Source organism: Epinephelus lanceolatus, chromosome 10 (assembly GCF_041903045.1).
Source record: "Epinephelus lanceolatus isolate andai-2023 chromosome 10, ASM4190304v1, whole genome shotgun sequence".
In the NCBI taxonomy this organism is placed as follows: Eukaryota; Metazoa; Chordata; class Actinopteri; order Perciformes; family Serranidae; genus Epinephelus; species Epinephelus lanceolatus.
The window spans coordinates 5,274,019-5,292,316 of record NC_135743.1 but is presented as its reverse complement, the minus strand read 5'-3'; the positions used below and the strand labels follow the sequence as shown (position 1 = coordinate 5,292,316).

General features: G+C 42.2%; 1 protein-coding gene across 1 annotated transcript in view; it reads left to right on the top strand.

Moving 5' to 3' along the window:
• Positions 1–3,481: 3,481 nt before the first annotated feature.
• Positions 3,482–18,298, top strand: part of sh3bp5b (SH3-domain binding protein 5b (BTK-associated)) — a 65,494-nt gene continuing 50,677 nt past the window's right edge. The window contains exons 1-2 of the mRNA XM_033640870.2: positions 3,482–3,801; positions 6,734–6,796. Of these exons, the coding sequence (XP_033496761.1) occupies positions 3,724–3,801; positions 6,734–6,796 (141 nt within the window). The 5' untranslated portion in view covers positions 3,482–3,723. The remainder of the gene's footprint in view (positions 3,802–6,733; positions 6,797–18,298) is intronic.

Here is an 18,298-nt window from a genome sequence, read left to right as displayed (position 1 = left end):
AGCTATGAAGGGATTCTGTATGAATAACTGCCTCACGTCAGCTGTGTCTGATTCTTGGTCAAACGTCTCTAAAGGCTCTGACGAAGGCAAAGAACAGAGTCTCAGAGTGCAAACATGATTGATACAACGTGAAGTCATATTTATTTTTAGACATCTACAATTTCGGACAAAAAAATCAGACTCAGTGTGCAAAGGCCTTGAGTCTGATGCAGCGGCCCGAGTTCAATTAAAACTTACAGCCCCTTACTGCATGTCATCCCTATTCTCTTTCCCCGATTCTGTCACTCTCTAGCTGCACTGCAATAAAAGGCAAAAATATATTAAAATAATAGGGAAATATTAGCGTTCATGCAAACATAGTAAATTCAAATACAGCCAATCATCTAAAGGATTTCCAGCCAATCATCTTTTCTTGATTTCATCCTCATCCTCTTGTTCATTTCATTCCTCCTTATAGAAACACTGGAGGTGCAGATATTCTGACACGTCACATTTTTCAGACCTGCTTCTCCCTGCAGGGTTTCAACCCAATATGTCAGCTGAAAATACGCATTGACGCCCTGCGGAGCCTGAAGGATATCCAGAGTCACGTCAGCATGTTCTGTGTCTCCTTGGGCTGCAGGTGATTTATCTGAATAACAGGATACGTCAAACCCTTTGAAAAGAGGAGGAAACAGTCTGCAGTGTCCTCTCACTGCTCCCAAACCTCGGTCACAACCCTGACTTACTGACCGCTGTGTGTGTGTGTGTGTGTGTGTGTTAGTTTGCTGTCATCGTGATTTATTGCTACTTCCAGACAGGAAGATCTGTCTTCAGAAAATTAACTGGCATGGCTGTATTAAAAATATATCTGGGGTATTCTTCTGGGGACACAGTGAAGACTTGTATACACCTTTATTGATAAATGTAGCAGAAGAGATTGATTAAACACAGCAGTGGTTCAGTTTCAGACTCCAGCTTTAACACACACAGGCTGATAGATCTTCGCAGGAAAAATGAGATGCACGTTAAAGGGGCAGTGTGTAAGATTGAGGGGGATTTAGTGGCATCTAGTGGTGAGAACTGCAGATTGCAACCAGCTGAAACTTCTGGTTAGAATTCCTTCGGTGTTCAGGAGGTTTTTTACAGGGAGCTGAATTATCCACAGAGGTCTCTTCCTCTCCAAAACTAACAGACAAGTGATTTAAAAACACTGAATAAAGTAGTGTCATGTTACAAATGAGTGATTTTCTGTGTGTAATGTCCTGGGTAGAGGGGGAGGTGGATGGGTCCAACAAACCCTGGACTTTCACCCAGGAGCCCGCTGTTTGAGGTGTTTTACCAATCGTATTTTTAAAAATACACTTTCACAGGAAATGTATTTTGAAAAGACACACTGCATGTAACAGGCGTAAACTCACATGCAGTCTTAGAATGTCAACAACAGATGCAGGAGGTCACCTAGCACATCATAATTAGACTTGAAAGGCCACTGACAGAGCAGGGGTACCTTACAAGTTGTCACATGTTGTCGGTTCTGGGTTACTGTAGAAACATGGCGGCGCAGCATGGCGATCTCCGTAGATGAGGACCCACTCCCTATGTAGATATAAAGGTCCACACGATATCCATAAAGATATCATGGTCCACACGTTTAAATACATTAAGCGTCATACTTGTGTTTGGTCATATTGTCAAGGTAGTTTGCTGTCTCTATCAAGTAGCTGTCCATTAGTCACCCAATCTACAGCAGGAAATGGCACTTCAAAGTAAAAGCTCTGTGCTGGAAATTCACTGTACTTAAAAATAAAGTGTGTTTTTTACAAACCTGACACATTTGTGAGTCACTTGCGGCCCATTCAGAATGAATCCATGACCAACTTTTGAACTGCGACCCACCAGTTGGGAACCACTGATATAAACGACTCATTCTAAGGTTACAAAACACAGAGATTCTTATTTTCAGGTGATTTCACACTAAAGAAAACAAAATGTGCCATGAAAAAAAAGACGCCAGTAAAGTAGGCCTACAAGTTCCTTAAACATGACCTCAAGTACAGTACTTGAGTATTGGCTAACTTGGCTAAAGATGTTAACATGTTGACACGTATGCAGGGTGTCTACACGTCCTTGAAAAGTCCTAAAATGTCTTAAATTCAATGTTACAACAATAAGGTCTTAACGTCATTAGTCTTAAATTTGAATTTGTGAAGTCTGAACTACTACAAACATTTTATCTAATTGTATTAATAAACAAGTTTCAACCATAAATGTTATAAGGTTTTGTCCACTTTATTGTCGATATCGGCTGCAGACTGACTTGGCAGAGATGGCTGCCATCTTGTTTCTACATGGACTGATGTATTGTGCTCTAACTACCACTAGATGGCACAAGAAGTATCCACAAACAAAGACAACAGGTCTGAGTTAAACAGAATGAAGAATAAGGTGCAGGAAACCAAAAATGTGAATCCTTATAAGAGGACACAGGGTCTCAGGAGGATATGCTACCTGCCTGCAATGCTTAATTCAGTAAAACATGATTTGATTCCCTAAATTTGGTTAAAGGGTGTCTTGAATGGGTTTTAATAAACATTGAATCTGACTGTCTGATACCTGTAGACACCCTGTGTATGGTTACAGTTGAAGAAAAATGTCAGTGGAACTGTTTTTTGAAGAAGTATTTAACTCTTTCCCCACTATTGATGAGATTTGCTATCTGTGCTTTGGTTGTTATAAGATAGATGTGTTTAAGATAGATATAGACTAACATCTTGTGAAATAGGACAGCACTGCCGCGTCCAAAAACAAACCAAGAAGAAGATCCACTGGAAACCAGAAGAAGATGTAGCATGAATTTGGCAGTGCCAACGGAAACCTTTGCAGTTGCACAAGCCATGGAGATGATGATGGACTTGGACTCTGACAATTCCTGTTTTAATCAACATTCTGAATCAGATTTGGGCAAAGAAGCAAACGAGTCTGGTGGGACGAAACAGGATCTCCATGATGGTGACAGTGACGCACGGACACGACGACCACAGAGGAGACGGCGACAACAGAACACTGAACAACACTGAACGTGGCAACGTGTTCTGCTATACCTCAAAGAGAAGATTATTTTCATAATATTTTTTTTTTCATTTACACAATTCAGCCTGACGTAAGGAAATTAGAAATACAAAAAATGTTAATGTGAAATTGAAATTTTTTTGCAGCTTTTTGTTGTTTTTTTTCCACAAATGCACAAATTCAAGTGTTGATAAAAAGAGAAATGGAATGGAAAAGTTTTTTGTGTTTAAAAACAGCTTGGTCATTTCTTTAGTTTGATGTATATTCTGTTTACATATTCATAGAACAAATCATGCGGTGGGTCTTATGATCAAGAATAGTGGCGGACGTGCCTGGTCACTGTCGGGCACTAATCACCCCTCATACAGCACACTCTCAGAAGGGGGCGTTCCCGGTCTGAATCAGCTCAGGACATTTCAGCACCGAGCTCAGTGTGGAGGAGAGAGCTGAGGAGGAGACACACAGCCGCCGCTCGGCTCCTGCTGGATACACGCCGAGATGTTCCTCTCCGAAAAACCCGCCTTTTAGAAATAAAGTAATTTAAACCGGGGAGATAAAGTCGAGCTCGGGAATCCGACGTGTGGTGACCGGCAGAGACAGACGGGTGTTTGGTCCCTGTGCGTCCCGGGGAAACGTCTCTTTGTTCGGTTCCATCTGTCCTTCAGCTCCAGCATGGATCATTCAGAGAAGGAGGTCCGCACGGACGACGAGACCGAATATGAAGACGAGGAAGTGGACCCCAGAATCCAGGTAACTGATCAGGATTGTATCGATCAGGGAGTTTTAATCGAGTTCAGACCGCTCGTCTGTCTGGGTGTGTGTGTGTCTGTCTGTCTGTGTGTCTGTCTGCTGGAGTTCATGTTAGCTAACCGTTAACAGCTCAGAGAACAAAGTCCAGATGTTAGCATCCTGCAGCTGCTTCACCTGCTCTTTGTTTTTAATGTGAGAAACATTAATCTTAAATCGATCCTGCAGCTGAGACAGTTTGATCCATGAATCTGATCCTGATGTAAATGTGTCAGAGACTGCAGGCTGGTCATTGTTAAACAGAGAAACACACAGAAACATGAGTGAAAACATTTGTAAATACAATATTAAATATTAATTATAAATCAATGTTTATGCAGAGCTTTTCAAAATAAAGTGACAACCTTTCATTGAAGTACAGAAAATAATGAGATATAATAAGTAACATTATAAAAATCAGTGTTTCCAGAGCATACATGACAAAGACTCAGGAGTACAAATGAAACTGGCTGTTAAAACGACTCATGGTCAGAGGTCTTAAATAATAAAACTACAGGTTTTCTGCAGCTCCTAAAAAAAAGTCTTGAAATCTCCTCCTTTTATTTATTTCACCATAAAAACCCTTAGAGATTAAAAGTCTCTTTTTAAGAGTGTCCTGAGCGAGGCAGGCAGCAGCATCAGTCACAGACAGACAACATAGGACAAAAATACAGCATAAAAATGTAAAGCTCTAAAACAAACAATAAAAAAAACTTAGAATTAGATTAAATCAGAGAAAAACCAAAAAGTATGTTAATATATCTACTAGAAATTAACCATACAAATGCAAGAAAACAGCAAATACATCTGAATACAAAGACCAGCTAAGACGCACTGTGACATGGGCGTTTATATGATTGCATACGAATATCCTGCAACACTGCTGTGAAATGACTGAGAGGAAACACTGAGTGCAACTTCAAGTGGTTCTGCAAAATATTGCACATGTAAGGAGCTACATATAGAAATGCTTGCTTGTCAAACTCTGTACGTGCCCACAAAAACGTGTTTTGTGAACAGGGAGCAGAGCGTTTTCAATTTTTTCGCTTAATGTACACACTCTAGAATTCAATTTTATAAAGATTAGATGTTTAAAGTCATTAACTTGTCTTAAATTTGAATTTGTGAGGTATTAATTGTCATTTGTCATTGTTGTTTTTGTGATAATGAGTCGAGCTCTTCTGCGTGAATGTCCACGTGTGTGAAGTTACAAATCTGTAAACCTTCTGCCAAACCTAATGCGTTAACGTATATTTGCCTGTTGGCAGAATCTAGATTAATTGAACTTGACCTAATAATCATATTCCTACATAAAACCTATTGAACGTGACTAATAATGGAATCTTACAGCCGTAAAAAATTTACTTATGGAGTGAAATGTTCACAATACTTAAAGGGATAGTGCACCCAGAAATGAAAATTCAGCCATTATCTACTCACCCATATGCCGAGGGAGGCTCAGGTGAAGTTTTAGAGTCCTCACAACACTTGCAGAGATCCAAGGGGAGAGGAGGTAGCAACACAACTCCACCTAATGGAGGCTGACGGCGCCCCAGATTCAAACGTCCAAAAACACATAATTGAAACCACAAAATATCTCCATACTGCTCGTCCGTAGTGATCCAAGTGTCCTGAAGCCCCGACATAAAAAGTTGTTTTTGAACTCTGTTTTTAGCCTCATTGTAGCCTGTAGCTCTAACTGTCTCTCTGCACCGTGCTCACTTGTACGTGCTTGCGTGAGACCGTGAGACATGGGCACCGCGTTCATGTGTGTTCACATGCTTTCGCTGGTCTCGCACGCACAAGTGAGCGCGGTGCACAGAGAGGCAGTCAGAGCTACAGGCTACAATGAGGCTAAAAACAGAGTTCAAATGACGTTTTTCCAAACAACTTTTTATGTCGGGGTTTCAGGACACTTGGATCACTACTCAGATATTTTGTGGTTTCCATTATGTGTTTGGGTGGCTGTGGCTCAGAGGTAGAGCGGGTCGTCCACTAATCAGAAGATCAGTGGTTCAATCCCCGGCTCCTCCGCTCCTCATGTCGAAGGATCCTTGGGCAAGATACTGAACCCCAAATTGCTCCTGATGGCTGATCCATCGGTGTGTGAAGGGTTACTGAGTAGCAGGTGGCAACTTGTATGGTAGCCTTGGCCACATGTGTGTGTGTGTGTATGTGTGTGAGTGTAAACAGCACTTTGAGTGGTTGGAAGACTAGAAAGGGGCTGTACAAGTGCAGGTGCATTTACCTGTTTGTAGCAGCAAATTGTATCGAGTGAACTGAAAAAGCAATTGATTGTATTATTCTAATCGGCTGCCTAAAGTTTAATTTGTATTTGTAATATTAAGAATTTATACCGATACAGATATATCTCTGACAGGACAATGTCGTCTGATTTTATGGGCCGACTGATACATCGGTGAGGCTCTAGTTTGGTGCAGCAGATGAATGATTTATCTTCTGCTCCTCCGCCAGGTTAGAAACCACTGACAAGTAAATTCATATTTCAGTTCAAAGTGTCGGGTTTACAGTGATTTAAAATGGATTTGGGGATGCACAGACTTGATTTGCTGAATTGGTATCGAGGTCGATACGGATTCAGCTTTTAGTGGACTGATTGAGCAGTAACTGCGCATGGATCAGAGTTTATTTAATATCTGATATTTGAGGTGATGTTTGATTCATATGTTAAGTTTTATTCTTAAAGAAGATGAACTAACGTGAACTTCAGTCGGTTGTCTCAGTGTATTGTGAATATTTATACATTTGATTGTGTTGCTCTTGAATCATTCCAGATGTTTGTGGTTCTCTCTCCTGTATTAAAGATATTACACTCCTCTCTCCTCCTCCTCTTTCTGTTTCTGTCTTCATCTCTCTGTGGTTCCCTCTCTTCCAGGGGGAGCTGGAGAAACTCAACCAGTCCACCGACGACATCAACCGATGTGAGACGGAGCTGGAGGTCAGTCTGTGGATACACACACACACACACACACACACACACACACACACACATGGCTGTATGTTGGTTTTTACCGGTCTGACTGATAGAGCCTGTAATCACACACACGCGTAACCACTGTCAGCAGATACAGAGTTCACCTCTGCTCTGACGGCGTGCTGACTGACAGCCTGTCACTTTCCCTCCTCAGAACAGTGTTGTTTTGCTCACTGTGCAGATCCAGCAGATTTTCTCTGAGTTACGCCGGACCTTTGCTCCGTCGTCAGGCCAAACCGTTTGTAAAAGCTCACTTTATGTTTTGTGTCAGCGGGTTAAACATACAAGGAGCCGGTCTGTATCTGGTCTCATGAGACATGTCGTGTTCTAATAAACTCATTTGGGCATTTAAAGTGATTTTACTGGCAGGTCAGAGTCTGCGCTGCACAGTCATGACAGTTTCCTCTGCCAACAGGGCTCAACCTGCATCACTGATCTTTGACTCCCATTAAAACCAGTTAAGTGTGATGACTTGCATTCATGTGGGTCAGCAGTGTGAAGCTACACAGAGGTCAAAGTCCAAAGTCTTGTCATCCTGTTCAGTTTGAGAACATGGCGTTAATTAGGGCTGGGTGATGTAATGACTGTGCAATATGTAGATATATTTTCAAGCAAGATGTGCATTTAGACATTGGTTCAATCCCAGGAGGGGGCCCTTCTGTGTGGAGTTTGCATGTTCTCCCTGTGTCAGCGTGGGTTTCCTCCAGGTGCTCCAGCTTCCTCCCACAGTCCAAAGACATGCAGGTTAATTGGTGACTCTAAATTGTCCGTAGGTGTGAATGTGAGTGTGAATGGTTGTCTGTCTCTATAGCCCCTTTTACACTGCCAGATTTTCAGCGAATGTTGGGCCGTTTTGCCAGCAAGGTGCGAGCGTTTAGACACACGGAGGCGGATTGGCGAGTTGATCTGAGGATATTGGTGGAACCTTTTTAGTTTAAACAGAACGAGGCGGCCTTCCGCAATGGGAGGGGCTGTTGAGGACTTGTGGGAGGAGCTGTTGATGACTCCGCACGTGCGAGCCACTGGCGGTGGATAAACAGGAAATAGCTGATAGCAGGGATTAGCGAGCAGCTAGTAGCAAGAGGGAAACACAAACCTGACAGACACTGTAAAGATGAGCAACTGGGGAGACAAGGAATCGCGTGCCCTCCTTGCCCTCGTTGACGCGAGTCAACCAAGGGCCGTATTGGTTCTAAGCAACTATTCAGTAGAGCTGTGAGTTCACTGGTCATACTTCTCCTCAGTTTTTCAAGCTCTTCCAGAAGCTTCTCCGTGGTTAGTGGTAGTGCAGCATCATCCATCATGTAGCTGTAACAATAGCGCCCTGGTTTTGGGCTTCATTTGCTGCCTGCCTTTGCTGCTCTGCTCATTTTTCTGTGATCTGGCTCCAACATGTTGGCGCACTAAGAATTTGCCCTTTGACATGTGACAACTTGGCAAGAAACTAAACATGATTAGGATTCAGTTTGATATCAGCTTCAGCTTGTGTCTGTAATCACATGTTGTTGGCTTAGAAAGATCAAACTAAAGTTAAATCAATGTGAACAACTTGAAAATGAGACGAGCAGCAGGAAATATGAAATGTTGCTGCAGCTTATTTTATTATCGATTATTCTTCTAATAATTTCTTGATTTATAGCTTCTTTGCTTATGACGTCATACATCGGTGCACTATCCAGATGGAGGGCGACAACTGGTGACAAAGACTTCCACCACTGCTAATAACAATAATAATATTAATAATTATAGAACTATATGAGGAGGTCAGAGCCAGTTAAAGGCTAAAGTGAACAGATACATTTTTAGCTTTCTTTTTAAATTATTTAGGGAGCTAGCTTCTGTGATATCTAGAGGTAGTGTGTTCCATAGCTTTGAGGCGTCATTGACAAAAGCTGCATCCCTGATCTTCTTCCGGCGGTTGCTGGGAACCCCTAATAAACCAGCAGCAGATGACCGCAGTGTTCTTGGAGGCAAATAGTTAACAAGGGAGTTAGCGATGTAGCTCAGCCCCAGCCCATGTAGGGCTTTGTATACACCCTTTTAAGGCTGACTTCACAATGCGATCATTTTTTTTAGCTGGTAGGTAAAGCTGCCTCTCCCCCACAGGGCTGTAGGCTCCATAGGAGTGTCAAAATGTGTTTGTCTTGTTGTGTTATTGGGAGCCAGAATAGAAGGAGTCATGGCTCAAAACCAGCCGCCACTGCCCGTCAACAAAAACAAAGATGGTTAAATGTGATAAGACCAAAGGACTGTTATTTCCTGTTATAACGTTATGTGTATTAAGGGTTATCATGTCCACCTCATCAGAAACTTGGGAGGGATCACAAGGTGAGCAAATTTCTAAACATTCACTTGAACTCAACAATGAACTGATTGGATTTCGATGGTCAAAGATCAAGGTCACTGTGACCTTGCATCTGTCTCATTCTTGTGAAATGATATCTCAAGAACACCTCATAGGAATTTCTTTAATTTTGACACAAACGTCCACTTGGACTGGAGAATAAACTGATTACAGTTTTGTGGTTGAAAGTGCGTCTGATGTAGCAGCACTGCGTTGATCGTTGAACTCGACTGATTTATGGTTTTTATGGCTCCACAAGGTACAAAGTCAAGTTGTTTTTATAATTAACAAAGACGTCTGTTGTTCAGGACCGTGACCGTCTGCTGTCAGAGGGGGAAAAACAGTCACAATACCTACTGGAAGTTTTCTTGGGCTTTTTCTGATTCAGTGTTAAAAATCTGGGCAGATAAATAAGATCAGTTCAAATGATGTCAAACTCTAACAACAACAACAACAACAGTCTTAGGGCTTTGCTTAAAGAAGGATTTGTTCCAGAATATAAAGAAACAGAAAAAGATGGACACAACATCTCAGACAAGGTGCTTATAATCCCAGCAGCTTGAACCCAGATATAACTGTTACAGTCCAGCGTCTCATCAGCTGACCACTTAAACTCTTTGCTGATTCTCCGCCAGGATAAATCTCTTCCTCTAAAATCGTCCCAGATTTCCCAGTTCCCACCTCGACAGGTTTCCCTGTAGCTTAGTGTTTGTATTGAATTCTCCAGCAGCAGCATTAGTGTGACATCATCATATGATTTGTCCTGAGGAAGCGTTTGATGTGAAGCCTCCACACTGCTGATGAGAGGAACAGGCAGAGTGACCGGAGTCATAATGAGCCGAGTGTGACGCTCACGCTCTCTCATAGCGGCGACGCAAATGATGTTAAAATTAGCAGATAACGACAAGTTGGAGACGTAACGCCTCAGGGCTCTAACGTGTTGAGAAGGTGAAGTGTGTCAGAGTGTGAGCGTGGGAGGACAGACACTCTGCACTGCAGTCTGCATCCACACCAGTGTTATTACAGAGGAGAGGACAGAGACGTGTCTGTTTAAGTTAATTTTTATGAGCTTTCTCTCTCACGGCTGCTGGCTTTATGACCTCTGTTATATTTCATGTGTTATCTACAGTTTGTTTTGTGTTGGTTTGAAAGGAAACAATGACATTGAGGTTAAACTGCTGACTTTCAGCTTAAATTTGAGGGCGGTTACGTCCACATTTTACAAACTGTGTGGAAACTGTGTCCCTTTTTTTATAGAACATAACAGAGGCTAAGAAGGGTCATGATTCCTTCCTTCCCCTAAAGCTGTAAGTCAGCACTTTAACCCCCGCAGTCGTTGTTTGACTTGAAATCCAGTGAGCTGGACTACAGAGCCAAAACAACTGAGCTGTGAACAGTCTGCCGTCCTCTTCTGTGTCTGTGAGGGAGTTTGTGTTTCTTGGTGCTGAAACTGTTGATTAAAGTTACAGTTGGTAACTTTAATATGAATAACTTTGGTGAAACTGTCACTGTATTCTGAAACGAGTACATGAGACAGATAGACAGTGAGTACGTTTACATGGACAGTTTAATTCCCTTTTCATTCAGAATGAAAGTTCATTCCTATTAAAAGTGATCTTGTAAACACCTAATTCGGAATGAAAATGGCCAATGCGATTGAAAATTCAATCCGATGTAAGGAGCTGGAATATTCAGTTTCTAATTCCGAATGAAAGAATTTCTCGCACTTATACATTTACGTATACACTCATTCCTCTTTAAGTTCATTCTGGTCTTTCTGCGCGTGCTCGTTTCCTTGCCCTTCTGGCGCGATGACGCACGCGCGACTTGTTGCACTCACCAGTTTCCATTCGCCACAGCACGGTCTTCTATCTCCCTTCTTCGACCTTCTACCTCCCTTCTCCTCCTCAACAGACGAAGCATTAGCAGAACAAGGTTGTTGTCGTACTGCTGCTTCAAGAATATAAGCAAAACAAGCCCGAAAAAGGCACTAAGAACGGCGTTGTCAAGCATCTTGTTATCCGGAGCGAGGACTACAGTGTTTTCCTCCGGTAAACGTGAACATGTAACATCCGCCCCGCCCCCTATCCAATCAGAAACCTTCCCTGCCCCAAACCTTGCACTGACCCGAATAAAAGCGATTAAACAGATCTCCGTGTAAACCCTCATTCAGAATGAATATTTCCCATGTAAACTACCTGGAAAGACTTTAATTCCGAATGATTTCATTCAGATTCATTTCATTCTGAATGAGAAGCCATCATGTAACCACACCCAGTGAAATAAATCATGTTATTCCTTCTCTTCTTACTGCCTCTAACTGCATTCACTGGAATCAGACAACCAATCAGAGCCGAGGAGTCTGTAATGCAGCTGTCACTCACGTTAATTACTGCTTGTAAACTGCGGTCAAACTGTCAAAATAAGCAGCGCTGATCAAATATGAATCAAGACTCTGTTCCTGCCTTGTCTGTCTCTCATCTCAGATGTTTTCTGAAACATATTTTAGTGACTGTTTGGCTGTAAAATGAGAGTTTGTGACCCTGCTGCCATTGCACACCTGTTGGACCAAGTTTCTTCAACTGCAGTCTCACAATGGGGCTTAAAGGAAATGGCCACTTTAGAATGAAAATACAGACAGTACTTACTGACCCTCATGCCGACAAGAAGTCCAGTGTAGTTTTTTAATCCACAAAACTTGTTCGGGGTATCGGAGGATAACAGCTACACTTGAAGTGCATGGAACCCACATTTTGAAAATGTAATAAAACTCAGCTAATGCGTTTCAGAAAGGTCAGAACCTCTCGTCCGTCGTAATCCAAGTGCCTTGAAGCCGTGGCATGCAAAATTGACTTGAAAAGACATAATTTACTCCACTTTTACAGCATCGCGCGAGACTGGCCGATGGCTAGTGGTGGTGCTAGTTCTCGAGTCTCGTGTGAGTTGCGCAAGTATAGCTGTTATTCAGGCTGGCTGTTATCCTCCGATACCCCGAATGAGTTTTGTGGATTAAAAAACTACACTGGACTTCTTGTCGGCATGAGCGTCAGTAAGTACTGTCTGTATTTTCATTCTAAAGTGGACATTTCCTTTAAGGAAAAGTCAGGCGGTGATTAGAGTCAGCAGGATTCATCACAGCCTGTCCAGTAGCTGTTGAGAGGTTTTAGTCTGGTTTGTTGACAGAGCAGCGTTGCCGTCCCCAGAGACACCAGCATGACTAAAAATGATGTCAGAAACTGCAGTGATGTTGCATCAGTGCGAAGGAACACATCTCTGTGTCAGTGAAGTCTCTTAATGCATCAGTTAGCACAGAAATCAAGGTGAGGGATATGAAGGTCGGGAGAAGACGACTGGGTGGAACAGAGAGACTCTCTGAAGAAGTGATGGGGATAAAAAGGTTGGATGAGGGATTGATTGAAACGTCAGACTGACAGAACATGAGCTAAAAGTCAAACTGTAGAGGGAGAGAGAGGAGTGAGTGATGTGTGAGAGCCTGGAGTCATGATTTAAAACTCCAGATATCAGTGACAACAAACTGTACAGTGACGCCGGCCGACATGTATTTTGCCAGGATGCAGAGTTACTGCTGTTGTTTCTGTGTGTTTGAATAAATCGAGATGAAACTCTGCTGATGTGTCTGATGGAGAGATCAGCACTCTTCCTGTTGTGTTTTCTTGTTGGAGAGCCTCTAAGTTTCTGCCCGCTGTTGACCCGATCAAACACTAATACGATTTTCTATCAAGTGGGTTTTTGGCTCCAGTAGAACAAATGAGGAAGAGCTTTATTTTGGGACTTTGGCATCAAGTGTCATGAGTTTCCTTTTTCGGCCTCATTCTTTAAAGTTCAACAAATTATCTGTGAAAAGTTGTTTTTCTGTTGAAATTGAATTCAGCCTTTAATCCAGATCCAAAGTGTATTAGCAGACGGCTGATGATGTTAACGTTTGCATGTAAAAGTCACAGTAATTGGACCTTCACCATCAGCCCCAGTTACCTCGATGACTTATTCACAGAGAGATAAACATGGCACAATGTATCACAGTAGTTATTAATGCTCTGCCAAGATGCACCCTCCAGAATTTAGCAGGATGTTTTTGTGATTGTTTAAGCCTGAAATGTCTGATGTCACAGCAGATTTTCTTAATAAACTGTGATGCATGTTGGAATGTTTGTAGGTGTGGGTGGAGGCAGCAACGGCTGATCGCCGACGATCAGCTGTTGCTGCCATTTGACGCAGCGCTGAAGGACCGTCTCCGTGAGAAGCTTTCCTTCTGCTCTCTCTGCCTGGTTAGCACGAGCTGATACAGCACAACATGATCTCATATAATCTCACACTGACAACGAAACAGCTCGACTCTGCCGTCAATGACCGAAGATAAACCGAGACAAACAGCTTTAGATCAATTTCATGTATCTGAGCCATGTGGGCTACATCACTGTCCCACCCCTTTAGAGTATCAGTGGAAAACTGCACTTTATAATCTGATTTATTTATTTTTGGCACCATTTGTGTTTAGTTTGTTCAATAAAAGAAATCTGTAAAAAAAAAATTTAATTTTTAAACTAGTCCAAACCCGTTGAGTACAGCATACCATACCATGACTTAGTCATACCAAAAATTATAAGAAAAAACAACAACATTGGGTCACAGGGGGAGCCACAGCGATCGGTCGCATTTTAGCCATTTCATAGCGCCACCCAGTTGCCAATGAGAGTTAAATTTCTCCAGTCACCTTGAGGCGTCCTGTTCTACATATCTAGGCTTAGATAAGAAATGAGCTCTCTAGCGCCCCCATTTTGTTTGTTTGTTTGGGGTCAATAATGGAGGGGTCCCCTCAGATTATGTGTGGTCATATGCCTACAAAGTTGCGTGGTGATGGGTGAAACCCTTGAGATGTTATACACCTTTATGTGATGAGCCACGCCCTCCGCAATATTCATTGCCTTATAGAAGCTCAGTTTTAGTAAGTTTTCCAACTTTTGCCAAGAGGGAACTTTAGATATTGGTCCCTAGATTATGTTCACCCAGTTTCATGCAGATCGCTCAAACTTCCTAGGAAGAGATCCATTTGAAGTGTTTTTCAAAAAATTCAAAATGGTGGAAAATCTATATAAGCAGAAGTTATGGGCTCTTGAGGCAAATGTGTTCCTCATGAGGAGAGGCATCTCTGTGCAAAGTTTCATGTCTCTACGATATACGGGGCATGAGATATGCCCATTCAAAGTTTGACATTTCAGTTGGTTGCTATAGCGCCCCCCTTTGGCCAATTGATGTAATATTGCTTCATTGGCATCCTCCCATGACCCTCTACCACTGTGCCAAATTTCACATGGATTGACCAAGTCAGTGAGGAGAAAAACGTGGAACAGACATACACACACACAGTTTTCATCATAGTAAGACTGAATAACCAATTTGTTCCATCAGTACATCTTAATATCTGTTTTTATCGTAACTAATGATGTTATCATGATATTTAACAACATCTCATATTTTCCTGATGGCCTGCAGCCCTAATGGCAACATATCTCCAGTCCATTGGTGAACACATGCATCATTCTTACCCAGAGAAAAACCCCTGTACCCTTTCTTCAGACACAAACAGCTGCAGTTTCTCTACAGCCTGTTCTAATGAGATCCCCCATCGCTGGCCTCAGAGAGTTTCTCTGCTCTGAGTTTTAAAGTTCAGCTAAAGGTAACAGCCGTCTCTCAGGCACGCCGAATGTCCGTAGAATTACTAATTAACATGGAACCATAAACAGGCTTATTGAGCTCAGGGTGAATATAAAATACTGCAGCACACAAGTCTCGTTACTCTCCCTCCTTCACACCAAGTTGCTGCCTTATTAAAAAATGTACCTTCACACTCTGACTTTTCTTTATCCACCTCGCACCTCTCCATTATGCATGAGCTGTTTTTACAGTATACAGAAATTTCTGCTGCTGCATCTGTTTGGAGATCACTTTGTTTCTCACCTTTCACCCCGTTACTTTTTATTGCTTTCTGTTTGGGATCTGAACCTTTGGTCTACTTTCTTTAAGCTGCTGAGTCACATACATGCAGGAAATGCTAATGTAAATGTACTATCAGTTGTGCTCTCCATTTTGGGGAAGTCAGACTCAAGTGTGACTTTGTGGACCAACTAAAGGGCAACACCAGCCCCATAGCCTGCAGCGTCATTTGCAACATACAAGCTGCAGTTTGCAACATGAGATTTCCTCTCGCTCATTTTGACATTTTTCAAGAGTCAGAAAAAAAACTCCATGTTTGGAAGCCATGCTTTAGAGAGCACCAAAGGTTTCACAAGTTTATCTGCATTTTACAAGCAACAGTCATTTGTAAAACATGCCGTGCCACTGAGTGAAACTGGCCCCATTCTGACTGTTATTTCAGTTTGTGGCCATTTTTCTGGCCCTGTTTAACTATGTAGGAAGATGCTTACAGAGCTCTGATCGCTCAGTTGTTTCTCTACCCGGGAACATGTTCGTCCATGATCACATCTTCAGACCTGTTTGAAACACTGAACGTATCTGAGATCTGGGCACTGTCATTCAAAAAATTGAGTCTTGTTCAGAATGATCAGGGTTTCAAAATCCCATGTTTTGCTGTCCAGGATCAGCCAATCCAGTTTTCAAAACATCATTGGAATGTATCGTCCTGATCCAGATACAAACTTTTGATTACTAAGATTACTAAATCCAGATAACCAGCGCTCTGAGTGGCACTACATATCACAATGTAGGCAGTCTGCCAACAAACACACTGCAGTTACCATTTATCATCAAATGTGAAAAAAAAGATATTAACAGCTATTTGGGGGATTATTTTACAGGGACAACATCCTTTTTTTATTTTACTCTACTTAAAGGCTCTGTTAAAGGAGCCAAGTCTATTACTAGCCACTGAGGTATTTGACCAGGGTTGACGCGCCTGTTGCTGGACATGCTACGCTACCTTCTTTATTCAAATGTTGAATGAGAGTCCATGAAGCTTCTTGCGTTGCATCACCCTAACATTTATTCCATGTGTGCATTGCAAAGTCCATCTGTTACATCCACATTTGACGCTCAGTACAGTACAAACAAAACTGTAGCGGTCCGCGCCATTGCGGTCAAAAACCATTTGCCCTTCCGGGCCAAACACCTGATGACCATAGTGGGGTCACATCCTAAAATACCTGAACTCAGCAGGTGACTGTACAGCGCCCCCAATGCCCACACAGTGAATTACACAGTTAGAACCAAACCTCCCAATAACATACTTGGCTCCTATAGGCTCAATAGAGACAGAGCGCAATGCGTCATAATCTGAAAGCCACGCCCCCAAAGAGGAAACGAGGTCTGCTTTCTCCTCTGCTTCTTCGCTCGTTCACCGTCATTTTGCCTCTGCAGCCGCGCCTTCAAGTCTCCACGACTGAATTGCTAGCTAGCTAGCTAAAATGATTAGCTATAGCTAGCTAATAATTAGCTAATAATAGGATGGCAAAGGATTATTTTAGCATGCTATGCCTACCAGAGATCAACCGGCAATATTAAGCTTATTGATAAGCTTAATATTGCTGGTCTACCTCAGTGTCCCTTCTCCTTACCTTGCTCATCTTGGAAAAACATGAAGTGGAGATTCTTTTTTAAGAAGATGAGCATTTCGGCATGCTCAGCCGTCAGCCTGCTCCTACTACAGGCACACGTTGTTTTGAGACATGCCTCTACACGCTGGTAGATTGATAGAAGTGCTAGAGCGGACCGCTGGAATGGAGCGCTTGAATCGCGGAGCGCTGGGCACAATTATAACAGAAGTTGCATTCATACTGTCAATGCTTTAGCTTATCATACATAAATACAGTTAACTGTTCCTCTAAAAAATACATTTGGAGGGTTTGACAAAGTGTTTGCTGCACACATGGGCATACCGAGTGTCAGGATCCCACAATTTCTTCCCTGTTGAAGCCTCACGTTTTATTGCCTGTATCCACTTTTGTCCTCTACAAGGTTCCGTTTTTCTGCTCAGCAGCTGATAAAAGCTAAGCTCTGGGTTTTTATTGGCCGTGCAGCCCACCACACCGCAACTTTTCGGCATTTGGACTGGAAACGGAGGGGGAAAGTGTGAGGGGAAAGCGGGCCTCGTTTCCCCTGTGGGGGCGTGGCTTTCAGATTATGACGTGTTGCACTCTGTCTCTCTCGGCAGCCCTGTGTCTTCTTTATCTACTTTATCATTGTAGCTGTTAATCAAACCAAGTGCAAAATATAAATAAATAGGCGTGGGAATAATCAGACCTGTTTTCAATTGCAAATTTTGTCCCCAAAGACAAATGTATGTGCAGACTGCCTAATGTCTAATTTGTATTTGTAATATTAATAATTAATATAATAAAACAATCGATACTCGGCACTTTGTGATGATGGAAGATTGCCACACAAAAATATCGCGATACTATGCCGAATCAGTTTTTTCCCCCACCTCATGTACACATATTTGACCACTTGAAAAGATAGATTACATTTTGTTCCTGAAATCCACTCTGAATCAAGCTTTCTGCTGGGATCAGGATAATCCTGATTTATTCATGTATTTATTTTAATCAAGGGTAACCCAATCCTGCAAAAAAGTTTTGAACAACACAAACTAAAGGTTTGATCCAGATCAAAACCCAGACTGGATTACATAATCTAATCCAATTTCAGAATCCTTTTTGTCTTTTCAACAATCAAATTTCAAGATTTGATTCAACCTGATAGCCGAAATCTGATCAGATTACTTCTGAACAACTGGGTACTGATTCAGAGGACATGAACCAGACTGTTAGAACACCATCAGTGCTTTAATGTATGGTTTGTGGTTCATGGGTTTGAAAACTGTGAGAAAGTTTGTTATCTTTGATTTGAACCAGGTCGGGAAACCTGACCTTGTTGGCCTCTGTTCTTTTATCTCACAAGTAGCTTGTTTCCCAGACAGTGATTTGATAATTTTTCCAGCCACATGGTGGAGATTTTATGGGTATGGAGGACTTTGACCTCGTCCCGTTGTGACATGCCAACACTTATTTCCTGACACCTAAGAGGTTAAAATGTCTGGACCAGTCTGGAGTCCTGAAGAAACTTCTTGGACTAGAAACCTCAAGGCA